General features: G+C 35.9%; 3 protein-coding genes across 5 annotated transcripts; 2 read left to right on the top strand and 1 right to left on the bottom strand.

Annotated features, from left to right (window-relative positions):
- Positions 1–1,994: 1,994 nt before the first annotated feature.
- Positions 1,995–15,412, top strand: LOC102580909 (uncharacterized). Of its 2 annotated transcripts, none has more exons than XM_015314979.1 (9): positions 1,995–2,123; positions 2,280–4,533; positions 6,129–6,258; positions 6,340–6,428; positions 9,400–9,638; positions 11,627–11,713; positions 12,187–12,286; positions 13,108–13,300; positions 13,419–15,412. In XM_015314979.1, the coding sequence occupies exons 2-9, from the start codon at positions 2,389–2,391 to the stop codon at positions 14,528–14,530; spliced, it is 4,095 nt and encodes a 1,364-aa protein (XP_015170465.1). In that variant the 5' UTR covers positions 1,995–2,123; positions 2,280–2,388; the 3' UTR covers positions 14,531–15,412. The 2 variants fall into 2 exon arrangements, with proteins under 2 accessions (XP_015170465.1, XP_006360799.1); XM_006360737.2 differs by having other exon boundaries at positions 1,995–2,164.
- Positions 15,413–16,860: 1,448 nt separating this feature from the next.
- Positions 16,861–23,225, top strand: LOC102580346 (imidazoleglycerol-phosphate dehydratase). 2 transcript variants are annotated; one of them, XM_006360736.2, is made up of 9 exons: positions 16,861–17,142; positions 17,451–17,572; positions 18,732–18,836; positions 19,086–19,178; positions 20,072–20,146; positions 21,814–21,876; positions 22,029–22,138; positions 22,564–22,632; positions 22,745–23,225. In XM_006360736.2, the coding sequence occupies exons 1-8, from the start codon at positions 16,872–16,874 to the stop codon at positions 22,589–22,591; spliced, it is 867 nt and encodes a 288-aa protein (XP_006360798.2). In that variant the 5' UTR covers positions 16,861–16,871; the 3' UTR covers positions 22,592–22,632; positions 22,745–23,225. The 2 variants fall into 2 exon arrangements, with proteins under 2 accessions (XP_006360798.2, XP_006360797.2); XM_006360735.2 differs by having other exon boundaries at positions 22,742–23,225.
- Positions 23,226–23,792: 567 nt separating this feature from the next.
- On the bottom strand, positions 23,793–27,125 carry LOC102580023 (photosystem II D1 precursor processing protein PSB27-H2, chloroplastic). Its single transcript, XM_006360734.2, has 4 exons — positions 26,975–27,125; positions 26,575–26,691; positions 25,042–25,448; positions 23,793–24,160 (listed from the first exon to the last, which is right to left on the bottom strand). The coding sequence occupies exons 2-4, from the start codon at positions 26,651–26,653 to the stop codon at positions 24,023–24,025; spliced, it is 624 nt and encodes a 207-aa protein (XP_006360796.1). The 5' UTR covers positions 26,654–26,691; positions 26,975–27,125; the 3' UTR covers positions 23,793–24,022.
- Positions 27,126–27,789: the final 664 nt, after the last annotated feature.

Below are 27,789 nucleotides of genomic sequence, written 5' to 3'. Positions count from 1 at the left end.
GAAATACTATTTTTCTTACGTTAGATTAATAAGAACGTCTTTTCTATTAGATCATTTTTTTAATATAGATACAAGTGATTTTTTTTAAAGATTTGGTTCTTGTTTGTTTAGTTAATCTTTAATAGTTTTAACTTTTAAGTTTTAAGCATGTCAATAATTCTTTGTAGGTGAAGATAGCATTGTTGGGTTTGATCTACTAACTAATGAAGTGAAGATAAAAATATAAACTTTTATATTTAGATTTTAATAATTATAAAAAAAAATTCCACCTTTTTATGTTTTAATGAGTAAAACTGATCATAGAAAATTACTAGCAAAATTATTAGTACTAATTTATTTTTTTTGGAAAAACTACTGCACATCTAAAAACGGTTATAAAATATTGTGATAAGTATTTTTTCTATCTCTAACCAAAAATTTTGAGTTTAAACTTTCAGTATGAAGTCACCTTTAGCAGAAAATGCTTAATTCCTAAAAATAAAACTTATCGAATAAATTCAAATTAATTGAATTTCAAAAACAGATGTTTCGACACCAAATGAAAAATCTACAAAAATTAATAATTTCTCAAACAGTGAAATCAAGGTAAAATACCACCCAAGGATAGACATAGTGGATGCGTTGCTCCTCCCTTAATCAGAGATCTCGAGTTCAAGTCTTAAATATGAAAAAAAATCTTCAACACATCTTTAATTTTAAACCATAAGATCAATTTTTTCTTTAACTTTCTTTAAATCAAGTCACTCAATTCAAAATGGAAGGAATACTAATTTTTTTTTAAAGCTACTTACGTATGAATACTATCAACTGTCATCGAATATTGTGATATAGTAAATATTCCTTTATTTCTAATCAAAAGCTTTAAGTTAAAATTTCAATATGAAACCATCTTTTTTAATAAAAGAAATGCTTAATTATCAAAATAAAACTTTCGATACGTAAAATTCATATTAATTAGATTCCAAAACAGATATCTCGACACCAAACAAAAAAAAAAACATCACAAGAAAAGAATTTGTCTCATAGTGAAATTCAGAAGAAAAAAAATGAGTTAACTGGTGAACAACGGTATGCTCAACTGACACCCAGCCCCCACATCTAGAAACCCTTGGATTCTACTGCTCCTCTTTTTTACCCCTTTTTACTACCTGCAATTGCTGCCTCAAAATTATGGCTTAACTGAAAATCAAATTAAATCTGAATAAAAAAAATTATATTTCTATATGAATTGAAACAAACAAATTCTTTTCTAACTATACATAATTAAATAAATATAAAAAATAATAAATTCTAAATCACTTAAGATTCTTATTCCAACACAAAACTTAAATTTCTTGTTTGGTAAATTATAATCTGTCTGCTTCATGATAAGTTGTGTTTTCTATAAAGTTAAAAAAAATATTGTGCGCTTTCTAATAAAAATAATTTTGTATCTAGGATAATTCAAAATCGAAAACTCTGATTATCACTCAACTACAATCTTGGGTGGTGAGGAAACTACTTACTCCGTTCCATATTAATTTTATATTTTTTTACACACTTCTTAAGAAATTATAAATAAAATGATTAATTTTTCTAATTTACCCTTTATCTATGATTACTAGTATTAACTCAAAGATGATAAGAAATCATGATAGGGTTATTTTTAAAAAAAGAATTAATTCTATTTTTATTTTGTAAATTAATAAATAATTTAGAGTAATTATTTTTAGTAATATGAAAACCTAATAGGAGTATGAGACTAAATGAATATTAGTGAATCAAATAATAATATTAACATATTAATTGAACTCTTTTATCTGTTCAAGAAACAGAATGTATCAGTTTAGAACTACTTATGCATCAATATCAGAATTTTAAGATTACTAAAATTATTTCATCTATATCTATAAAATAAAAATTAATATAAAAATAACAATATTGTATACTACAGTAATTTTTTATTTTTATATTTATCCTTTTGTGTTTTTGATAAAATATTATATAGCAAAAAAAAAGAAGAAGAAGCTGGGCTCTGTTCATATATATACAGAGTAGCCCAGAACCAATACAATTGCTCTCTATCTTTCTTGTGCGATTCGCTTGCTTCGCCGGAGAATTACGTCACTGATCGGATCAACAAGGTAATTCTGCCGTCGATTCAGTTCCCAAACTTTCCGGCAAGGTAAAGATCGCCGTCGATTCTTTTCATGCAAATCAAATTTACTCACTGAACACCAACGAAATTCCCCTAATTTTTGTTTGTAATTGAAAAAGTTGTGTTTTTTTTTCTGTTTCAGATCTGTGAATGTTAGATAACTGAACGAAGAATTTGGATTTCTGAAAGTTTGTTCGAGAACTTTTGGGGTGAATTTGCAATTTTTTTTCTTTATGAATTAAGGTTTGAGTATGGAGGGTAGTGTAAGATCAGGGGGTGTAGTGAAGAAGAAAAGTTCATCTGGGTGTTTGATAATTAAGAAGAAAGATGATAGAATAGGCATGGGTGGAGGAGGGGGTGTGGGTTCTTCAAGGGGTTCACAGAAGGTGAAAAAGAGGCCTAGAATGGTTGAGAGTGATTCGGAGTCGAGTGAAGAGTCATTGGAGCCAATTAGGAGAAAGGGTGGAGAGAAATTTCACAATGGGTCAGTTGGCAGTGTAAAAAGTGGTGTGGAAAGTAGAGAATTTGGTAGGAATGGGAATATTGAAAGTGAGAGTAAGAGAAGTAAGTTAGATTTGTTTGATTTCGACGAATACGATGAATTCAATGAGGAGATGAAGTGGAATTCTGCAAGAACTGGGAGTTCTAGTAGGAATATGATGATTGAGAAGAGGAAGCACTCTAATATTGATAGTTCTAAGGAAAGGAGTGATTCTGATGATGATGATGAAGCACATATGCCAATTTCATTGCTTAGGTTGAAGAGTAGGGAATCGTCTCAAGAACCAATTAGATTTCAAGGGAAAAATGGAGTCTTGAAGGTAATGGTGAATAAGAAGAAGAAGATAGACTTATCACACAAGGATTATGATGTTGAAAGTAGGAAAGGTTCCAGTTCTGACGATGGTGTCAAGAAGGATGTGCTACGCCGAGCTTCTTTGCACTCGGATTCTAAACGCCCTGAAAAACGACCACTGTCCATTAAAACGGAGCAGGCTGAGCTGAAATCACAAAAATCTTTCTTGGCGAAAGGCATTAAGTCTATAGACTCTGAAAATGATGGAACTGATACATCACTTAAGTTGGCACCACCTAGTTCAAAGACAAGGAGGATTAAGGAAGAAAGCAGGTCTGTAGCAGCTGAAGATGTTACCCCTGCTAAGAACAAAGAAGGAAAATTGAAACGTCGTGGGAGTATGGATAAGCAGCAGCTTCAGCCTGCTAGCTCAAATGCTAGGGTGATTAAGGAAGAAAACAGGCCCATAGCAGCTGAAAATGTTACCCCTGCCAAAAGCAAAGAAGGAAAATTGAAACGAGGTGGGAGTACTGAGAAGCAGCAACTGCGTGAGAGGATCAGAGGAATGCTTATTGAAGCTGGATGGACCATTGACTATAGACCAAGAAGGAACAGAGATTACTTGGATGCAGTGTATATTAATCCTAGTGGAACGGCATACTGGTCAATAATTAAGGCTTATGATGCACTGCAAAAACAGTCAGAGGAAGATCCAGGAAAAAGTAAACTTGATGGTGGCTCTACTTCGTTTGCTCCATTAGCTGATGATTTAATCAATAAGCTAACCAGGCAAACACGGAAGAAGATTGAGAAAGAAATGAAAAAGAAAAGAAAAGATGATGCCAAGAACCGAGATTACATGAAGTCTACTATGCAAGAGTCTGCAGAGGACACAGATGATGATCAGCATGAGGAAAGACTAAGTAGCTATGTAAAGAAGAAAGGTAAGTTTCTGAAATGCAAGTCGCATGCAACAGATCAGGAGACTGATGGTGATACAAGTGACGATTCTTCAAAGGGAGGAAGATCTAGGCAAGATATGTCCGGAAAATCATCTATTGGAGCTGCTTCCAGTGAAATACAGGGAAGAAAAAGTAGGATAATTGGGCGATGTACATTGTTGGTTCGCAGATCTGATAAGGAGCAAGATTCTGAAAGCGATGGCTATGTTCCTTATACTGGAAAGAGAACCTTATTGGCCTGGATGATCGACTCTGGGACAGCGAAGTTAAGTCAGAAGGTTCAATATATGAATCGTAGGAGGACCAGAGTAAAGCTAGAAGGTTGGATAACACGAGATGGCATCCACTGTGGTTGCTGTAGTAAAATTCTTCCAGTTTCAAAATTTGAGCTGCATGCAGGAAGTACATTGCGTCAACCATATCAAAACATAATCTTGGAGTCTGGTGTTTCTTTGCTGGAGAGCTTGGTTGATGCATGGAATCAGCAAGGAGAATCTGATCGCGAAGATTTCCACACTGTAAACGCCGACAGTGATGACCCTGATGATGATACTTGTGGTAGATGTGGTGATGGTGGGGACCTTATCTGTTGTGATGGTTGCCCTTCGACTTTTCATCAAAGCTGTCTGGGTGTACAAGTATGTAGAATATGCTTTTTTGCTCACTGTTAGCATGTTTCCCCTCTTAATTAGTACTGTGCCTTCCTGCATTATTATTTTTTAAATTATTTTTTTGTGGTGGTAAATATGAAATATATTGTCATCTTTTCTTTTTGTCTATTCTTGGTAATAAGGGTAGTTTCCTCACATTTTAAATGTATGGATTTCTTGTTTTCCTTTGTGCAAGAATGTTAAAGTGTCCTTTATCCTAGGAAATTCAACTTTTAAAACTACTGAGGAGATGGAAGACAAACAATAAAGAACAGAGCTTGGTTGTGGGGAAGGTCAAAATGATAGAGACTGATACTAACATTTCCATTTGAGAAACCACCATAGTCCTATGATAAAATAGAACTATAGAAAGAACCAGGTTACAGAAAGTCAGAAATGGAGGAAGCAATGTCTTTTGAGATCATCTTGCAACGATATACAACTGATCTACAAGATATGTAGTTTCCAATAAATGGTTTCACTTTTATCACATCCATGTGATTTATACAATAACTGAACAGAACGAACTGGTTAAAATGGAAAGGAAAAAGTACAATCCTGTTGAGTTGAAAAAGAAAAGACAAGACGATGGCTCTGCTCCAAGTTCAAAAAGAAAAAGACACTTGTAAGAACTTAAGTTATGATGAAAGTCTTATACTTAAGCACCCAAGTGTATAGCCTAGTGGTCAATGAAGCAGGAGGAGAACCATGAGGTCTCAGGTTCAAATCCCATAGAGGCAAAAAGCACTAGGTTATTTCTTACCTTCTGACTAAGTCTCGACAGTCAGAGTTACTATCGGTACCTATGCTGGTGGGAGGCAACAGGTACTTGGTGGATCAGACAAGCTGCGTGCAAGTTGGCCAGGACACTCCTGTAATTGAAAAAATTCCTCTACTTATTAACAATAATGTTTTTGGCTGTCTTGTAGCTCTTTGTGAACAGATCAGTGTACTTTAGTACTTTATCTGCATCTGTTCCCTTCTTGTTTCTAGGAATAGTTATTCCCTTTTATGATTTCTTTACCACCATCTTGGTCAACAGACTTGAGCTCCATGTGCTGTTTGATTATCTGAAATTATTTAGTGCACATGCCCCTAAATCTCATGCATAAATGCAACCATTAAGGAGCTATGTGACAGAAGTCAATCAACAACAGTATGCAATCTAGCCCATTTTGTTTCTTGATCTTGCTTCAACATCTGTCAACAGACATCGTTATAGCATAACTGTTCAGTGAAACCGATCAGTAAATCATTCCAAAAATAACTCCGTCCTCTTCCCTTCCATCTGCAAGACTGTTTTAGTTTGTTGTTTGTATCGTTAAAAGAATGGAAAGAAAGATAAGTGCATAAATATCACCAGAACTGATTGTGTAATATGGAAATGAACATTGATTAGGATATGTATTTCTTAGAACATCAAACTCTACCTAGGCATCTCCAAAAGATGCAACATATGCAGACTGGGATTTTGAAATTTTCTGTTACTTTATAATATTATTTATGTGCTTATTTGAATTCAGCCTAGAAGATGAGATCTAGTCTCTCTAAGCGTCAGGCTCACATGTTTCTTTTTTCTGCAGATGCTTCCTCCAGGCGATTGGCTCTGTCCAAATTGCACATGCAAATTTTGTAACACCGGCAGTACTATCACAGAGGAAGGTGAGGGAGCTGTAGATGAGCTTCGCTGGTGCAGCCTCTGTGAGAAAAAATGTAAAGATGTTTTGCTTTTGGAGGTTTAGTTGCTTTACATCTTCTATAACTGAGCTGAATTATTGAACTTCCATTTTGCAGATCATAAATCATGCAGTCTGGATATGAATGCTATACCCTCTAGTTCTAATAATCCATCTGTATCGTTTTGCGGGAAGAAATGCCAAGAGGTATTTCTTTTATCAACCTTCAGTGTTCACTATTTTTCAATTGTTGTCCTGTCACAAATTCTAATGGAGTTAACTGTCATTTACCTTCATATCAAACAAATAACATTTGGCATAAAGTCCATCCATGTGTTGAAAAATGCAATCATGATCACCCAAGCTTTAGAACCTTCAGAATTGAAATTGGTCATTGTCATTACATGTCTCACTTTCAGTCTCTTGCCAAAGAAGATGAGTTGAAAAGCAAAAATGTGCTCTTCCGCATTAAGGGGTCGTTTGGTTAGCAAAAATAATGCATGCATTAGCTCTGTGTATTAGCAATACTTTATTTGGTACACTTTTTTATGCGATTAGTTATACACTCTATTGTGTATTAAGGTGTGTACTACTAATACCATGAATTTCTAGGTATTAGTAATGCAAGGGGATTTAATGCATGGATTAGCATGGTTAAAGACCCAATTACCCCTCAAAACCCTTTTCACATCTTTTCCACCATAATTGTGGAGGATATCTTTGTAAATATACATTTTTATGCAATGCATGCTATTTTTAATACACCAAACCAAACAATGCATAAGAAATAATCTATGTATAATTAATGCAAGCATAACTAATACAAGCATTACTAATACACTCTATTTAGCAATTCTTTTATACACCCTACCAAACGACCCCTAAGTGCCTGCTGGATGGGTATAGACATAAGCCATGTCTGTGACATCTTTCAGTTCTCTGGATATTAGAATACCTTTCAAGTGAAAAATTGAGAGCATATAAAGGAAATCAAGAGGGGAAAAAAAATCAAGTGAGGATTTTAAAATTAAGAAGCACAGACTGGAAGTTCTTTCTTGTGATCTATGAATGTTAATATAATCGGCACAATGATTTGACATGCTGTTGGAAGAGCGAAGAAGCTGAGAATCAAAACTCTGCAACTAATTGCATAGACAATAAACAAGAGTAAAGGAAGAAATGGACTGAAAAAACTTTAGGGACTATAAAACTGATCCAACTGAAAGGCTGTGGTCTTTAAAAGATCTGCTAGCCAAATATGATGCAAACAGAGCTAAAAAAGGCAAAAATTTGGACTTCAACCCTGAAATAATATAAGAATCCCAGAGTCAGCTTGTTTTGTCTGAATTGTTTCTTTATTTCTTCTTGAAACACTGTTTTCAACGAACCACCTATCCTTTCAATTGGCCGCAGCACTGTAATGTGCATATTTGTGTTCTGAAGTCTGATATCATGGATTGTAAATCCGAGATCTCTCTTAAAGGAGTCTGTATCTGTAACCTTCTTTTGTTTAGTCATCCAAGTCCTTTTAATTGCTGCGGAATGTAAACCTTGAGTTTCTAATTTGCTTGAGCCAAGGATACCTCGTGGTACCAATTCTACATGTGAAGAGCCTAACTTCACTAGGCTTGTAAATTTATTACTTAGTGAGAATGTAGCAGTTATATACAGTGAATAAAGAGGAACACTCTTTTGATTATAGTATACCATAGGGGGATACACTCTGGATAGTGGATTCTACACATGAATTGGGGTTTACTCTCTCTTCTCCATTTTATTTGAAGAAACCAAAACTAGGTTCCACTTTTGGCATTGTCATACCAACATGGTATCATTATCCAATTCTCTCCCTGATAAGCTCCTAAACATGACTGCAAAGGACCCTCTCTACTATATACGCCAGGTAACAGAACCTAGCCCATCTATTATTGGCCTTGTCAAACTGACAAATTGTAGCTAACCAATCATCTCCTCTATAAGGTGCTTTAACGACTTGGTACCAATAGGAACAATCTCAAGAAATGACTCAATTGGAAAGTTCACTCACCCCTCTCTTTTTTTTGAAAGTAAAAGATTGGGGATGGATTCTTCTTTTGCTTTTTGTTCACCTGCATATATTTGAGCACCTTCTTGGTGCCTGCTCTTTTAATACAGTTACCATTTTTTGGACGTGAAAATGTTAATTAATTTGTAGCACCAAGAAAGTGCAGAGATGCGCAAAAATCAGAGGACAATTGCTCTTTTTTAAAAAAGTAAGGAGTTAATGAAAGTTCATGAGAAGATCAACATCAGTTACATTGACCATTTTACGCCAAGAGTTGAATGTCTAGAATTTAAAAGATCTATGGTTGCATTCCATCCAAATGTTCCATAGAGTGCATGCAGGAACTGCTCTATAAAGTATTTCAAGGACTTCTTTAACATTTGCCCTTGCCAGCTTTCCAATACACCTTCCATTGTATTTCGTGTAGCCCGCTGCACCTATAGAAGGTTCAAGAACAAGCTCCAGATCTGCTAATGAGAACTGCTGCAAAAAACAAATGTAATGCCTCATACCAAGTATTGCACGGTTAGCATCTGTTGAACTAACCACCATGAACATGGGGCTAAATCCTCTCTTTGTAGCTTGTAGTCTTGAACTTGGACCTGGAAGATAAATTTCTGAAAGTAATGGTAGCGATCTGTACAATCAAAGCCGAACAGGAACCTGAAATTGCCATATGGAACTTAGAAACGGAGTAGAGAGGAAAATGCAATTGGATTGTTGAGGCTTGAATTGACAAAACCAAACAGTTTAATACTGTGGGGAGGCATGAATGAGATGGATGAATTTAGACCCCCTTCTCCTTGTCTCCTATCCTTGATTACTTACTGGTTGCTCAAGAGCCTTAACTGGAGTTTATTTTTCTCTCAGAAAGTTACCATTATGCAAATGCATGATCTTCAAAACTACCAGTTTGGTAGCAAATTCAGTTGGACTTCTTTATTTTATTGAGAAACATGCAGTAAATGGTGAATATTGTGTGTCCTGAAATTATAATTTTTTCTCTGAGAGTCCGATACTGTTTTCAAGCTTGAAAGTAGTGAAACTATTTATTGAGCTGAGATAGTCTGTGTCGCCATCTCTCACAGGATAAGTTAGAATAGTTTGACTCATTTCTCTTCTCTATTTTTGCAGCTGTATGATCATCTGCAGAAGATTCTTGGTGTCAAACATGAGATTGAAGCTGGATTCTCATGGTCCCTAATTCAACGAACGGATTTAGACTCTGATCATTCTCATCATGCCTTTTCTCAACGGGTGGAGTGCAATTCTAAACTAGCTGTTGCACTGGCTGTTATGGATGAGTGTTTTTTGCCGATTGTGGATAGGAAAAGTGGCATCAATATTATTCATAATGTTCTTTATAACTGCGGGTAATAATCTCTTTACCTTCTATATGCCCTGTTGTACTTTTGTAAATGTTATGATAAATACTGAAGACCCGTTATTTTGATTAACTTCATTAAGCTGGCTGAATGATTTAATATCAGCATTTACTAATAATGTAAAATGTCATAGATATACTAATTTGAAGATGGATGTACGGTCATATACGATAAAAAATGATCACTTCACATATAGGATGCAAGTAATGCATAGAAGATAAAGCACGAGGAGGTCACTTGAGATAAAATAGACATATCCTCTAGATGCAGAGGTTCATAGGTGTGAAAAATTAAGGTAATGGAATGTGGCAAAAGGGAATGGATTCACTATCAAAGAAAAAAAATTCAGGATCAGTACAGATTTAGCAAACAAAGAACACACTGGAAGCACGGGATCTATATAGGAAATACCAGCTAATTGAAAGTAAGGTTTAGTTCTTGATACACTTACTCAAGTTACGTCCGGTGTTTGTGAGGAGGACTTTTATTCTTATTAAAGACTTGTATGTCCATATAACAGTAAGTTTGTGATGTTAGAATGTAAAGTTTTAGAAAATTACTTGTTTTAAAAGACCGAATACTTAGTATTAGAATGAAGATCGAATTTGAGAATGAAATAGAGGATTTGAATTATTTATTATGCGAGTGTTTTATCATTTTTTTAAAATTTCATTGAATTATAATTCAACAATTAAAATCACAATATACATAGGGAGAAAGTCTATGAGACTTTGGTCATAAATGTGCTGTGGAAAGTGCATTGTTGCCCATTGAGGATAGTTTGGTAAATATGAATGTTTTGTAACTACATATCTGTCCCGTAAAAGTTAAAAACAACTTCTACTTCTGCTTCTGAGGAGAAGCTACCTTCATCAAACTTCATCCTCACGACAAATGAAATTTCTGCTACTACTCAAAAGCACTTTTTTTTTTCAGAAGCTTGACCAAACATCATAAATCTTCCAGATAAGCATTTGAAAAAAAACACTTCTAATATACCAGAAGACAGGCTATTATTACTTAAACTGGTCTGATTTATTTCCAAAAGGTGAAGCTGGACATTCAGTTTGAGAGGGAAGAGAGTACAATGTTTATTATTTTACATCTTTTGTCGTCACGTCAAAAAACATTTCTGCTACTACTCAAAAGCACTTTTTTTCCAGAAGCTTAAGCAAACATCATAAATCTCCCAGTTAAGCATTTAAGAAAGAAAAAAAAAACACTTTTAATATCCCAGAAGACGGAAGGCTATTACACTGATCTGATTGATTTCCAAAAGTGAAGCAGGAAATTCAATTTGAGAGGGGAGGGAGTATAATGTTTCTTATTTTACATCTTTTGTCCTTGGCTGATGCTCATAAACTGTCAACATAGTAGAAAATTACTGAATATGCTTTTTTCTGTTGCCTTTTCTTATCTCCTTAACTTGCAGCACTCTTTAGCAAATGCACGACTCTTTATCTTCCTCGTAGACTCTGCCTTGAAATACAGAGATTATCTTCTTAGAAATCTAATTACAAATAGATTATGCCCACGCCTTTTCTCTGTCACCAAAGAAACCCCAAATGGCACTGTGATGTTAAAAGCCATATTCATGGGAATGTGTCGATTCCTTCTTTGTGATTCTTCATAATATTGTTGCCTGTTGCTGTTAGAACAAATGATTTCTTTTATTTTTGTGGATTGGGTTTTTGAATCACCATTGAGGGAAATATATTGATTTTATTGGGTCAACCCTTATCTCTTGTTTGGAAATCAAAAGCCGAATTGTCAATTTAGCCATGCGATTTCTATTTTGATGTCTGAGAACAATATTTTCCTATTTTTTCTTTATGGTTTTGCAGGATGTGCTTGCGTGTTTTTAGATTCGTCTTTTACCTGGTTGTTGTGTTCAGAGTTCTTTCCCTTTTTCCTTTCCTCTGAATTTGGCTGTATTATTCAGCAGTTATCTGATGCTGTTTTTCTTTCCTATGAAGCTCAAACTTTACCCGGCTGAATTTTCATGGCTTCTATACGGCAATCTTGGAAAGAGGCGATGAAATAATATCTGCTGCATCCATAAGGTATACTGGATTGCTCAAGTTGTTTGCATTTGAATATTCAAGTTTATTTTTCATATAATGATAGAGTTGGTGCATGGGTGTGGATATGTTGTACAGTTGAACTGTCTCAGAACTTGCGATTGTGTTCCTTGCATTGGGATTTATGATCTTTAATGAAATGTAAATTATGCTTATCAGTTAGTCTTAGAATTTATTGCAATAGTGGACCATCCTTTTTGCCAGCACTTAACTGAATGTATCTCAATGTCAGCTACTGCTCCAAATTACTCTCAAAAGCAATTTTTTTTTTTTTTTGACTTTCATGTAAAGATTTTTTTTTTGGAGAATCCATGTAAAGGAACCTCTCTACTCATCACTCTCTCAAATTAAATTGTCCTGTTAGATAATTTCTTGTTTAACTTTTTTCTTATTTTTGCTCATGTTTGTTCCGTCGTGCCTTACCAATCAATAAACATGTTTTGGCTGTAATTTAGGATCCATGGAACTCAACTTGCAGAAATGCCGTACATTGGGACCAGGAATATATATAGGCGCCAAGGGATGTGCCGCCGGTTGCTGTCTGCTATTGAGACGGTATACGAATAATTATTGCTTCCTAACATTGTTCATCTAATTGTTTTGAAGATGGTTGTGTACATAAGAGATCATTGAGATATGTCATGTACTTTTATGTGCATTCATTGCTATGCAATTATAAAATGAGCTATTGAGAGTCATCATTTTGTTTACGCCAAAGGATTTATTGGAGCAAAGGACATCCTAATTTCTTTTCCGTTGCAGTGCTGGTCTTCAGAAGTAGCAAACAGATAATTTAATTCAGCACTTTATCAAAGTGACAGCTACAACTACAATCACTTGATGTGTATGTAAGAAACATGAAAAAGCAAATAGTTGTGTGGAAATGTATGATGCGTAAGGAAATGTTGTAATACCTGATGCTCTAGAAGAAAAGTAATACTATCTATTTCTTGAATTAATAATTGAATATATAAGAACGTCCGTAAGTTCCCAAGAGTTAGTCTCCAAAGAAGCTAAGTAGCATTGGACAGCTGTATTCTTGCCGAAAGAAAATGGTGACATTGTGAAAGAAGGGACAGGAACCTGGCTTCATCCATTTTGAAATTCTGTTCATTCCTGTTGCTGCTTTCATCTCCCATTAACGGGGATATATATGTAGGACATCTTAAGACTTGAATTTCTTTATGCTTGCTAACAGTACAAGTGATTTTTCGGGATGGTTAATAAATGCATGTCATACCTTTTCCAGCTGTCACATGCATCTGCTTTCGGTTAGTCAGGCATTATATGATTGCATGTTGATTATGTTCTTTGTATTTTGGTCGTCAATATTGGACTGCAGACCAACAGTTTAATTTGTGGTCTCATCTTTTCAGGTCCTCTCCACACTGAAAGTTCAGAAGTTGATTATTCCTGCTATATCTGAGCATATGCATACTTGGACCATAGTTTTTGGATTTAATCCACTTGAGGAATCACAGAGGCTAGAGATGAAGTCCATCAATATGTTGGTGTTTCCTGGGACAGATATGCTACAAAAGAGGTTACTAAATGGAGAGACCCTAGAGGGTAATATAATTATTAAATTTCTGCTTTTACTTTTTGCTGGCCTTTTTAGGAATTTTTTTTTTATCTTTTAATCTTTACTGTCCATGTTTGTGATTTGAACTTCTGGATTTTTCTGTAGCTGGTATAAATGCTGGTGATTCGAAACATAGTGTTCCTCGGTTGCCTGCTTTGGTTGAAAAAGCTGATAAGGACTCCGACTCCCCTACTAAGTGCGACGGGAACTTGCATGATCATGCCTGCATAGAAAAAGTTGATGACGGTGTTGGTGCTTCTGATTCTCCATCTACACCTGTCGATATAAGTGATAGTGCTTTGGTTAGAACAGAAAGTGCTGATTGTGGATCAGATATTCAAATCTCCACTAAGGAGGCTACATCTGTCCAATGCAATATGGAGAAGAAGCTGCCTGAATCGACCACAAAATCAAGGCCCTCCTCTCCTTCCGGTGCAAGTATAGGAAACGCTGATTCGGGAGATGTTTCATTGGGTCCTTCCACAGAAGTTGATGACCAGTCATCTGAGCCGGTCCATCAAAAATTGTGCATTTCATTGGATGAAGCTTCTGCCAGCAACATTGAGGTAGAGAAACAGAATGAGGAGGTTTCAGATAATATTTCCATTGATGCCAATGGGAAAGGTTTATCGGCAGATACCAAAGCTAGTTGTTTTAAAGAACCTGCTGCACCAAGTGCAGAAGAAGAAACTGACAAGACAAAAGTTTCAGTATGTGTCTCTGCAACTTGTGAGAATACAAAGCCTTCCATAGATGTCCTCTCAGACTCTACTCAACCAAGTACACCTGGCGTGCAGAATGGGCAAAATGTGGCTTTAAAGCAAACTTCTGATATTAAACGTCTTGATGACGGAGATGTTTCCCTAGAGGAGGGTAATTTGGATGCCTCTCCAATTGGTGATGGAGTTAATGACAATAATGGTGCTGAAGTTTCTTCTTCTAAACCTGCAATTGATTCCTTGGTTGAAACTTCTTTGAATGCTGCCCCAGAAAATAACATGGACTGTCAACTTTCTCTCTGTCCTGGATCTCAAGCATGTGGCTTGAACCCTTCTGATGGCTGTTCTGAAGCAAAAGTTTCTCTTGATGAGAAGATAGTTCACTCTGATCCTGGTCGGGCAGAAACTCATGAAGTAACTGTAGCGGGCAGTTGCAGTGGAACTGTTGATTCTTCTGCTGATGTTTCTGCAGAACTTGCTGCTGAAGAAAAGATTTAGACTCTGGTCCAGGCCTATTGATGCTAATCACACTGACTATGCTTACTTAAACATCACGGTAATCAACGTAAGCTTGATGTAGGATTTTGTACAAGGTCTCCTATGAAGTTGTTTCCTCACCTGAACTACTTTTGGGTAATCAAGGTCATCTCACGTTCCTGAAGCTGTTTGTGTTTTGTCAATCAAACCAATTTTGATTCTTCAGTGGGTTATGTCGTAAAGGGAAAGAAATAAATAGTTATTCAGGAAGGCAATTATAAAAGAATTGGTCTAGAAGTTGTGCAATTTCTCTGCTGTCATCTAGGTGGAGGGTTTCAGAAATGTATAGCAGCTTTTGATTGGATGCTCTGAAACCAATGTCCTAAACCATCTGTGGAAATTGAGACACTCAGAGCCCTTCAGGAGCTGGTGTAATGGAAATTGTCTTTATCGATCTATCAGCATAATGGAGTGTCTGTCTGGTAGTAGTTTGACGGTACAATCACCAGCCTATTAGTAGTATCATTTTCAAAAGGGTATGTGAATTGTACCTCATGGATACGGCAGCAAATTTTGTGAACCTTGTGGACTCCATTGGTGAGAGACACCCACAAAGATTTTGAATGTACATATGTAGTTTTGTGTAGATCTAATATTCTGTTACCAAGGTCCTCAGAGATCCTTGTAATTCATCAATTGAAATGATAATATCACCAAATATCCAAGTTTCTGGTTAACTTCTTCATGATGAGAGATCCCTCGTAATTGCTTCTTATTAGGACTCTGCCTGATCTTGCTAGCGACACAGATTCTTGTAAGGTACATATTTTATGGTTTTTAAGTTCCTGTTGATACTTCCACTATTTGTAGTGTTTAATTCAGCAGATTTTCCCAGTTTTTGTATATCGTTCCGTTTGTTTATCTATATCTATTATCGATATATTAGACTTAAGGTAGATATCTAGAATCTTTGAATGTGGAAAATGGAAATTTATGCTTATATATATGTTGTCACAACAACTGACCAAATAATTGTAAGATGGAATCTGTCCCAAATTCTTGTCTGGTAAGGATGGATGTGGATGAAGTTTGACATCTTTTATGCACACGGATACATGTACTTTTGACTTGTTTGCTATATTCTTTACTCAGAAATTGGCAACAAACACACAGGACGTGCAGGCTTGTCTACTTTGTTCTGTTGCCCCACCCCCCACCCCTATAAATGACCATATCTATCTTATTAGAGTAGTCAAAACTGCAAATTCAAATCATGGCATACAAGAGATCTGGGATGGATGCATACACAGGTTTAATACCTTATCTCCATGGTGTTGTTAAGAGAAGGACGTATCTCCAAGGATTTCAAAGGCTCAAGAGAGGGAAAACCCTCTCTACTTCCGAGGAAGAACGGAGACATAATAAGTTGATTCTTTCAAAGAACAGGAAACAACGAAGTGTTATGCCAGGTTGTGGATTGTGGAAATGGTAGTAGTTCTTGAAAACAATAAATACAACCTATGATATGTTTCTATCAGAATTTGTATAGTATTTCTTTTTCTTTGAATCTTTAAAATGTGTCTCCACAACTGATCAACTGAGTAACAAAAGTTGTTTGTTGCTAGTTTCTTTATAATTCAAGGAAATCTCTCTTGTATATTCTTCGTGGGTCGTATAAACACTTGAATAACACAAAATTATTAGTATTAATATTTGTTTCATCTTTGAAATTGATTTAACCAACATCTCGAAAGACTTCAAATCAAAACTCAATTTGATTATCAAGGAAGAGTGTAATTTTATAGTGAAAAGCATCAAAGTTTGTGTAGGAAAAGAAAAGGAACATAAAATTATTTATACTTAAAATAGAACAAAATTGTGATCCCCCAACAAGAGTGACCTAGTGGTGGAAAGAAATGTGGCCGCGTGCTAGAGAAATCATACAAAAATGATCGAATCTTTAAACATCAAAAAAAAAGAAATGAGATATTTAAAAATGGTCAAAATAGTTAAATAGGAGGATTGCTATAACTATAGTCTTCGAAAAATTTACGAAAGAAGGTCAACTGTCATTATATATATATATATATATATATATTATCAATTTTTTGCTCTTGTAATGATCTTGAGAGCTAATGTATGAATTTGATCAAAAACAAAATTAGATGAATTCTTTTTATTTGTCTAAAATTTTGGTGAATGAGTGGAAGGCGTAACTGATTTTTTTTAAAAAAGTAGTAAATCAAGTAAAAATCAGATAAAAGATTATTATAGTAGTTTATCAAAATTATTGTAAATACTTTTTTTTTTTTTAAATATAGTAATTAATTTTAATAATAAGTGATATAATTATGAGCTAACGATGTCCTTTGGTCGAAACGGAGCTCACAATCGTCTCTCACATATGGAGCTATCACTTTCTCATCGTCTCTTCAACTCTTCTTCATCACTACCTTCGCTATTCAATTCAAGAATTAAGCTTTCACAAACCCATCTCTTCTCCTTAAACAATCATCACCAAAAGTTACAATTTTTCACTGGTTTACACCACAAACTAGCTACTTCAATGGAACCTCAAACAACGATTCCTCATGCTTTCGATAATGGGTCTTCCATAACTTCCTCGGAAACAGGTAACTCCATTTTCTCAACTCAATAATGGATTTTTGAAATTGGGTGGATTTTTACACCTTTTTAATCAAATGGGTTTCTTTATAGTGAATTCATACATACAATACTGAATAGTTGGGATTGAGGTGCAGCGATTGATGTATTTTATTGGGTTTGTGATTTTGGGAATTGGGTTTATGTTATTTTTTAAATCTGTAATGGGTTTTGATAGAATTGTAAGGAAATGTGCTGAACGGAGTTTGTGTAGCTGACTTTAACTAGTTAGGGATTGATAAAAAGTTGGTTGATGTATTTGTTGGGTTTTGGATAGGTCGAATTGGGGAAGTGAAGAGGACTACGAAAGAGACGAATGTGCATGTGAAGTTAAACTTGGATGGAACTGGTGTTGCGGAGAATAATTCTGGGATCCCATTTCTTGATCACATGTTGGATGTAAGTGATATTTCTTCTGATGAAAAGAGAATTTTTTTCCTGTTAGTTAATTGATAAATAACTCGGAAATAGCCTCTCTACCTCCACAAGGTAGGGGGTAAGATCTGTGTACACACCATCCTCCCCCAGACCTCAGTTGTGGGATTACACTGGTATGTTTTTGCCGTTGTTGATAAATAAATAACAGAAGTGTTCCATGGGGGGACACATCATTTAACATGGTATCTGGCTCAAGTCTCTCCATCCTCCAATAGAAAAAAATACACGAACTTGACTTGGGGAAAAAAATCAGGTCCACACTTGAGAGTGTGTTGCAGATTTAGTAAATAATGTCCCATACCTAACAGTCTAAGCTTTTAGAGGGTAAAACGTGCTAAATTTTTTGGATCCTGTATCCTGGTGTGTTGTACTCGAACATAACTCAGAAAAAGGTTAAACATCCTGAGCAATAAAGAATTGTTTGGACTGCTCCTTTTCTTTTGGGCAAAAATATGTACTTTGTTGAAATCCTGTTCCCCTGTTAGGCCATAGAAATACTCTCTCTATCCCAATTTATAGGACACATTTCGGATTTCGAGATTCAAACAAGTTTATCTTTGACCGTAAATTCTTCATATATCTTTTAAGTATTTTGAATTATCAATGGTTGTGACTTATACTACTTTTTACATAGTTTACAAATATATAAATTTTATTTTTAAAAATTTGAAGATTCCATGATCAAATTCTCAATCAAACTTAATGGGTCATATAAATTGGGACAGAGAGAGTAGTAATTATAGAGATTTACCTCAAAAGGAAAAAAAAGGTTCATTTATCCCTTTTGTTTCAACAGTTCTTATTCAGGAAGACCATTCAAAAAAAAAACTGCGGAACAATAGGAGAAGGATTGCATTTGTATGCTGTGATCTTATCTTGTTTCTTTCTGGAAGACAAGAGCTGACACAATTCAATAGTTGAAGATTCCTTGTTCTCTCCTTCAATTACATGTTAATTTTCTACTTTCTTATGATATAAGTTTTGTGAAGTTTACAACCTAATTTACATTGCTGGATGTGGAGAAGGAGCTATTTGATTTCTACTTCTCAACTCAGTTGCTGACTACATCTGATTACTTCTGGTATTGTTCTAGTACTGAAACTTGTTTGTGTTTTCTTAGCAACTCGCTTCACATGGGTTGTTCGACGTGCATGTAAAAGCTACTGGGGACATTCACATTGATGATCACCACACAAATGAAGATGTCGCACTTGCCATTGGAACTGTGAGTTCTCAGGGAGCTTAAAACCAGTAATTTAGAAGTATATTCAGAATTTCTTGTGTCCTTTCCATGTGTTGGTCTCTTTACTCATTTTATATGTACACAAGTGGGTGCAACATCCATTTTGATGGAGATGCTCTTTTATTTACTTGAGTCACTCTGCATTGTGTGCTGCATTCCTTATTTCTTTCTCTTGAGAGCCTTGACTTCTATCTTTTGGTGACTTCTGCTTTTATTTTTTGGGCTATCCAGGCATTGTTGCAAGCACTTGACGATAGAAAGGGAATCAATCGCTTTGGTGACTTCTCAGCTCCATTAGATGAAGCTCTGGTTCATGTTTCACTGGTAAGGGATAACCTTTTGGGAACTTGAAATTGTTTCAGCTCAGTCACTTATTTTGTCAGATATTCTGTGTCTGAAGGATATTGCCCTTTCAGCCTCCTGCAAAATTACAACTATAAATAAGATTACATCTCAAGTAACCACTATGGTAGAAATTTTACATACCTCCATAAAGCAAGATCTATAAATTCTTCTTTCTTTCACTTGGAACGTAGCCTCACATAATCTTCTGCATTCAATGATTAGACAAGCAAGGGGTGGCCCGGTAGTTTAGGCCTAGGCCTGGGACTTCCATTTTGGAGGTCTCAAGTTCAAAACCCCTTGCCAGCGAAAGCAATGGGTTTGCCTTCTGGGTCGATCTCATCACACCTAGCTTGCCTAGTGCAGGTTGTGGTTTGCGAGTTATTGCATAGGAGCGGGGGTTTTACCCTGTGCGCACCCAAAGGGTAGAGGCTGCGGGTTTCCCTTGTCATCAAAAATGAAATGATTAGACAAGATGAATATTTTCTCTGGTATGGGAACAAATATTTCTTTGGTTTCAGGTATTCATTTTTTTATGCAGACTGGATGCTAAAAAAAGAAGTTTGAAACAGTCCCATGGTGTTATGGTTCTTGTGGAGGGAAAGAAATTACAGGACATTGAATTTAGACAAAAATTGAATACTCTATGGTGTTTTAGCTGTCTTATGGTGTAAAGAGGAAATTCTTGTTTGTGTAAATTGTTGGATACAATTTTGGGGATACAAAGGCATAACTATATTGTTTCATTTTGTTACAGTCACACCAACCTAGTGAGATATTAATAAAATGTCACGATTTATCAAATAAAATCATATTGACCTATCTATGATCATAATCTGCACTTAAAATAATTATTTGATATCTAATTATTGTAGGATTTATCAGGAAGGCCACATTTGAATTTTGATGTACAAATACCTACTCAGAGAGTTGGAACATATGACACTCAGGTTTGTCTAACATTCTCATTCTACTACGAACACACTCAGTATCTCCAAGTTCCTTCGTCACTTGACTCCTTTTGGGAATTAGCAGTTGTCTCTTGTAAGGTAGATGGGTGATTTTCTATATCCCCAGTATTAGAAAGGTTGTCTTCATGACTATCATCTGTTTGAATTTGGTTAATCCAATTTAAGTTGTTAAGATAGAAGAAGTTTTGTGTTGTCTAATTTAACTATGTATAATTTGATAGGTAATCAATCCCTGTAATTTTTTAAATTTTTTTCTTGAAACTGGTAACTTGTATTCCTCAGCATTAAGGGTATGTTGGCCACCTCCAAAAAATGATTTTAGAAGGAGAAACTAATTACAGAACTCCTAAGAAGTTCACCATCTGTACTTCCTCTTCTATACATTGTTCTTTACACCAAAAACACAAAGAAGTAATACAGTTACAATTGTTCTTTTGTGTGGAACAGGATCTGCCTTCAAAGAGCCTATCATTTCTCTACTTCCATATGTTTCACCAAACACAAGCTGGTACTATTCTCCACCACTTTTTTTGACTCTTGTTTCCACCCCGTCTGGTCCAGCAGCTCAGTATATCTGCAGTGTGTTTTGGCATGTCCATTCCTCCCTCGCCAAACAGATGAAAAGATCCCTGACTTGTGATGTTACCTTACAATGTAGGAACAAATGGCTATTAGTTTCTTCTGCCTCCATACAAAGAGGGCATCTAGATGCTATCTGAATTTTCCTCCTCTTAACTGCTTCAAGAGTGAGACATGCTTTCTTCACCACCAGCCATGAAAAGCATTTCACCTATGATGGTGCCATGCTTTTCCAAATAGCTTTCCAAGGACCCTTTAAACTTCCTGCCAGTTCATATAGTCTTGTACACTCTGTTAGCTGAAAATTGCCCATCTGAATTGTGCCTCCATCTGATGATATCAGGATCAGTAGTCATCCCAGTAAAACTTCCCACCCTTTCTAACAGTGCAGCCACCCTTTCCACTTCCCAATCATACAGTAATCTCCTGAAAACTATATTCCATCCCTGTGGTGACCAAATTTCTCCTATTGTAGTATACTAGTATCTGAATTGGTGCATATAAAGAACAGATCAGGGAAGGTTTCTTGCAAAGTTCCTTTCGGATCCAATTTTCCTTCCAGAAGAGTATCTTTCTACCATTGCCCATATAGTAACTTATATTCCACCTCAGGGATGTCCAAAAGGACCTGCTAGTTATCCAGACCCCTACTCCAAAGGTGTTTGTGACCTCATTAGTACACCATTGTACATTCTTCCCATACTTCTGTTGGATCACATTCTTCCAAAGAACTTGATCTCCATATTGTATCTCTATAACCATCTCATTTGTGAACTGTTCATCTGTAGTTTCAAGTTTCTAATCCCCATTCCTCCTTGCTCTCTACTCTGTTGCAGTCTGTCCGGTTGCACCAGGTTAAGGCCTTTGGTCTCTTTAGAACATGTGCCAACATCAGGTGTACATGCCGAAAATTTTTACACCTAATTGTTATTATAGTTAAGAAAAGAAAGCAATTTTATGTTCTCCTGGCGACAAAATATTAATTGTTTAAGCTTTGTCTAAGTTTTCGCTCATTTCTATAGCTACTCTTTGGATCCCGCTGATTTGAATCGCATTCTTATGTTTAGCTGGTGGAACACTTCTTTCAGTCCTTGGTCAACACGTCTGGAATGACACTCCATATTCGGCAGGTAAATGCTTGTATGACTTTTTTAGGGGGTTATTGGGACGGTGGAAAGGGACGGGGGGTTCATTTTTTCGGTCACTTACCTATTTTTCTTCCCTTTTTTACTCTGGTTTTATGTGCTTACATAATAAGATGTTTGAGTTTGTCTGGTCACAGCTCGCCGGAAAAAATTCTCATCACATCATTGAGGCAACTTTCAAGGCGTTTGCTAGAGCTCTTCGGCAAGCAACTGAATATGACTTGCGTCGTGGTGGAAGTGTCCCCAGGTTTGATTATTTTTCCTCCCCTTCATATTTTTAACACAACTTATAATGTGTTTGAATCATGGAGGTAATTGTTTAGGGTGTCTAAGTTTGGTCTTCCCTGTAAGTTTGTAGAACTACTTGTTTAACAAAATCTGGGCTTGAATTGTGTAAATGTCTTCTTCTCTTCTTCATGTTACCATTCTTTACCGCTTTGATTCATAAGGAATTCCTTTCGTTAAACGAACACACCAGAAATTTCTGCATCACCCTAACATGGTTTTATATCCAAATATGAACCCAGTAGGCATAGATGTCAGAACAGATGCACAACTTGATAGGAACTAACATGAGCAAGAATGAAATATTCTTTTTTCCTGAAACTCAAATATTTTTATTTATGAAAGGGAGTTCCTGAAACTCAATTTTCCTCCTTTTTACTGGTGCAGCTCAAAAGGGGTTTTGTCTCGATCGTGAAATTATCTATTACCGCAAAGATTCAGATTCTTTGAGAAAAGGTCAGTACTTTAGTATTTTGTGATAAACAAATGAGTTACTTTTATGGCTAATCCTTCTGAAAATATCAGTGGGGAATGATCTCTGCTTATTTCTATTTGTCCCTTGCAGTAGTTTACCACACTGCTAATCTACAAGGTATATCATAATTATTGGAAGCTCCTGCAGTAGAAGAAGGTGGATTGAAATACATCAGACGCTTCTCTGGCTCTTTCAAGAAATTATTTTGATATCCACGAATGCTACAAGATGAATGGAATTGCGGGCAGCTACTTTCAGTATTTCAGCTTTTATATTTGAGATATTGGAGGTTTTACTGGTGATGAAGGGCATTTGGTTTTTGATTTGGTTGTCAACTTTTTTTAAAAAAACAATGGTCATTTCCATGTTTTGTGACCTATGTTCGTTTAAGTTGCCTATTACAAGGATGGTATTTAAGGAGGATATATGAATAAAATGAAGTTTCTCTCTCTCCCTAAATGAAGCCTTTGTAATGCCTCTGGCAATCTGTTCCAGCAAAAAATGAGATGTAACTTGAAGCTATGCTAAGTCCAATCGATTTTTTATGTATCTTGTGGTTACATGAAACTTTGAACTTCATATGTTCTGTATTTTCATAATTTCCATTTTTGGCTTTCATAGTGAGCTTTTCTTAGTGGATGCTGTTAATGGGGTGTGGATTGTGTTGTCTTGACTCTTGGATGCTTCAGTGTGATTTTGACTTAGTAGAACAGGGACTTCAAGGAGGAGTACAATAACATACATAGTGAAATCCCAGGGGTCACTTCATGGAGGAGTACCTACACGGCTAGGCATAACAGTAAGGGTTGTCAACCATGCAATCAAGAAGTCAAGGTCTAAGTAGCGCAAGATAAGACTGGCATATAATAACGCACTTAAATGACAGCTCTACGTTGGGGTGACCGATCTGATTACTTCAGCTATCACTGGCTGGAACTTTAGCGGTCGTTCAGTTGCACAACTAGAAGGCATGCTGATCTTGCCACCAACAAACCTTTAACTTTTGACTGTGAAAAGCTCTGTCTGCCTATCTCACACTCCCAGAGCAAATTTGAATTTCTTTCTTCATTTTCCTTTCATGCATCTTTCTTTCTTTCCATAGGTAGGCTTCAAACAAATAGATCTTGTGACGGGCTAATGAACAAAACAATGCAACAAAAGATAGTTTGATAAAATGTACGTTTTTGAAGTAGACTATATCTAATTGAGCATACTGCAACAGAAGATAATATACTGCACTGGCCTCTTTTGTTATGTGTATCAAGAACCATTATACAATTCTTTTTGGCTCTTTTTTACTATTGTTGTGTCCGAGCCAACTTGCGTGCACCTGGACTATTCCACCATGTACCACTGACCTTCCACCCCATGTTACAATGCTTCTTCTGCTTTATTCAGATCATCTAAGATCTCTGACTTTACCTCTTCTGGAAGTGCAGCAGATGGGCCTGCCTTAGAATAAAAACTGGCCAGAGATCTAATAGTTTTCTCTAGCATAACATATGACTCCTGCAAATATAGCACTAAGTCAAAATAATGACCAGATGAAACATTGTTTCCACTACAGGAAAAAAGCCCTAAATACAGCTCTTGTTTTCATGATAGTGTAGATTGATGCATAAATGCATGTCAATAATTACATAGAAGACGGGTGTAGACACGCAATAATGACAGGACTCGAGAAAGAAGCCCCGTCTAACTCCGTGCTAACAGCCTTAGTAGAAGGGGGTAAGTGTTCTTCAAAATGACTGGCTTAGGTCCAGCAAAGGAAGGGATTTTTACTAATTGATCAAGTTATATCACAAGATTTCTAAAACTTCTTCAAGATAGTAGTTTGCCCAAACTCAAAAGCCACTATAAGCAATGAGTTAGTAATGAAAGAAGACAGTAATTGCTGCAAAAATGCATCAGCAAGCTTCTTCTGTCTTCTTTTCTGCAATCTGTACTCTAACAGCACAAAACTCAAATGCATAATTGGACTGGCAGAGTCTACTTATGGTGCAACTTGAATGTTTTATGGCGCCTCAAACATATGACTCTAAAGTGAGGAAATGGACCAGCTATTCTAGAAGAAATAGCCTCATTTATACTGACAGTAGGCAACTAGGCAAGGTAAGTGCATATAGGGCCTGGGTACCTAAAAGGCGCTGAGAAACCAGAAATGATCTTTGAAATGTCATCTAATTATAATAAACACCTGAGAAGTCGAGGTTCAATAAAATTGAAATTTAAAGTCAGTATGTCATGTTAGCGTCCTTCTTAGCCAATTATGTTTCTAATTTGCTATACATATTTGGAAACAATGAATCCACTGCATTGTGCAAGTACTGAACTTTTCAATGAGCTACAATGCAATAACATCCACTTTTTGTTTGTTAAAGTTGGATTACCTCATTGACTACTGATTTTTGTCCTCTCCATCCACCCAAATATTCCCTGATGGATTCCTTAGCTGCATCAGCTGTTCGTCTAAACTTAGACATGTCGTTTGGGTCTTCCTTTAATGATTCGCGCAATGTCTTCACCACCTCTCTTACAGAGTTCAAGTAAGCCTTTGGTAAAACTTTTCCTGACTTTGTTGTCTCATTTGGATCAAACAAGGACTTAATAGCCCCAACCACACTTTCATCCTTGTCTTGAATCTCTTGATCCTCTGCCCAAGCTGGTGGCACCGTTAAGCTGCAGCTGTATGTTAAAAGTGAAACCAAAGGACTGGCAAAACCTACTGCAAGAAGCTGGCGACGAGTTGCTTCTTCTTTAGATGATAATATACCAGAACTCCGTGATTGTAGTTTATCTGTTATATTAAAAAGAATAGCAATCAGGAAAAGAGAACTCTCCGGAAATAGTGACAATTCAATCACTATACTGTGTGGATAATGTAGTACTCATGAGAGGTCTATAGATGTCAAGGACATAATAAAACATAAGAAAAAGAAGGGAAAAAAATATCAGACTGGACACTGAAACAGCCTTGTTATGATTGAAATCGGGAGGGACAAGTAAACCCAAAAATGAAGTTGAGACGCAATTAGGTCTTTTCTGTTGGATACATAAGAATAAGGAAGAGGACAGATCCCCTGGCCCATGCTACGGTTCCCTGCGCTCCAAACTCGGTGCCGCTTTAGGTTAGGGAGCTGGACGATAATATCCCCTCCGCATCCCAAAGCGCGCTGCCTCCTAGGCAGGAAATTAGCTCTGCCATTTGACTTTCAAGGTGTAGGGAATAACATTGTTAATATTTTTGAACAGTCCGGTCACTTCATAAAGCATTTTCTCACAACATTTGTATCAAGATGATCTATATAAAGCTTCTCAGCATGTTCACATAACAGAAATCCTAGTAATTGTATCAAAGTTCTCTTCCTTCATTTTTCTTATCCTATATCTCTCAAAGTTAACTTGTTTCTCCAGTGCCTCATTCGCAAAACAATCGTAGTACTTTGTCCCTCTAGGCAAAGTACCTATCTCCAGCCAATTGTAGGTTAACAATTGAACTGTTGCAGTCCAAGAAATTGTGTGTTAGAACAAAAATAACTATGTCTACGGACTACGGCTACAGAAATCTTCACTATCCGTGTAGCTTGACGTAAGCCCATCTACGTTCATATTACAAAAACTCAAGTCTCTTTAGCACAAGAAGAAGAAAATGTTGTGCATTTTGGTGCTAAATTACGTTTTAATTTGTTTGTCTGGTTTTAACTTGGCATGGAGTTTCAGAAAGTAAAGAACGACTTCTAAATCTTGTAGTCTTAAACTAAAGATACGTAGAATGTATCAAAATGTCATTTAATCTTGTGGTTTTAAACACGTCTATGTGTGAAAGTTGGAATTAAAGAGTTGTCAAAAGGAAAAAGACATTCTTTTCGAAACAGACTAAAAGAGAGAACTGGAACTTAACATCAAACATGAAAAAATCTTACATTCATCAGTGCCTTGAATCTTCTGACTAGAGCAAGAAATGGCAAATGGACATACATTCATTGGAATGAAGAAAGCCATCCTAACTCAAAAGCTACCCCATACACATCAGAAGAAACCTTCACCAAAATAAGAATCATTAGCTAAATTATCTCATCAACAAGAAAAACATAGCTAATTAATCCAAACTGATTTTAACCACACTGTCCCTTTCAGTTCATGAGCTCAAACTTAATCCACATATATAAATTAGACCACCAAAATCAAGAATGTATAAATGACACTTTCAAATTATAATTCTTCTTAAACATAGAAAAGAGGAATTGGGGTAGACCCAAAAGTCATAAAGGAGCTTTCTTTGGGTAAATTAGTTCCAAGAAAGCAAAAATATAGAATACCCACCAAAGAATAGATATACAGAACACTCAAGAAGCTGAAAGACTTCAACTTTGGTGGAGAAAATTAATTCTGGAGATGAAAATTGACAGAGAAGAAGAGTAGCAGTGGCAGTAGCTCTTAGCTAAATGTATGAGATAGCTTTCTGTTTGGTTCACACTTCACAACTTACTATAAGCACCTTCCTATTACTTTTCAGTTGCACTTTGGTACCTTCAATAGTTTCTGTTACACATTTCCTTTTTTTCTTTTTTGCTCCTTGGTGTTCGGTATCTGAATTACAACTCGATTAGTTTTAATTTGTACACTACAAGATTCCTTTTTGAGGTAATGCTCCCAATAGAATATTTTTTCACACCTAGAATTCGTATCTAAAAACACTAATTAAGGGTGAAAGAATCTCAATCATCTTACATGGATTGGTGTTGCATATTTTCTTTCGTTCTTTCCATGTAGATGTATAATTTCATAAGAATTTAAGTTATATGGATTGTTGTCTTATCCGACACAAGTTATGTAGAAATAAGTTTGTGGGTTCTGAAATTGAACTTAGGTTTCTTTCGGCATTAATTTTTGTAGAAAATAAGACATAACTTGTGAGTTTTGAATTGAACTTCTGCCTATAACAACATAAGCTCGGTAGGAAGCATTACTAGTTATGGTTAGGCTTAACTTATGTTATATTATGATACAAAGATATATATGTATACCTTGCAATTTTTATTGTTTTTCGTTTTGATGGTACTTTTCACCATTTTCTTGTTACTTGTGGTATTTAATGACATAAGCTTGGGAAGCATAATTAGTTATGATAAAACATA

Source organism: Solanum tuberosum, unplaced genomic scaffold, assembly GCF_000226075.1.
Source record: "Solanum tuberosum cultivar DM 1-3 516 R44 unplaced genomic scaffold, SolTub_3.0 scf00334, whole genome shotgun sequence".
Classification (NCBI taxonomy): Eukaryota; Viridiplantae; Streptophyta; class Magnoliopsida; order Solanales; family Solanaceae; genus Solanum; species Solanum tuberosum.
Note: the sequence above shows the minus strand (reverse complement) of the source record. Positions and strands in the feature narration are given on the sequence as shown.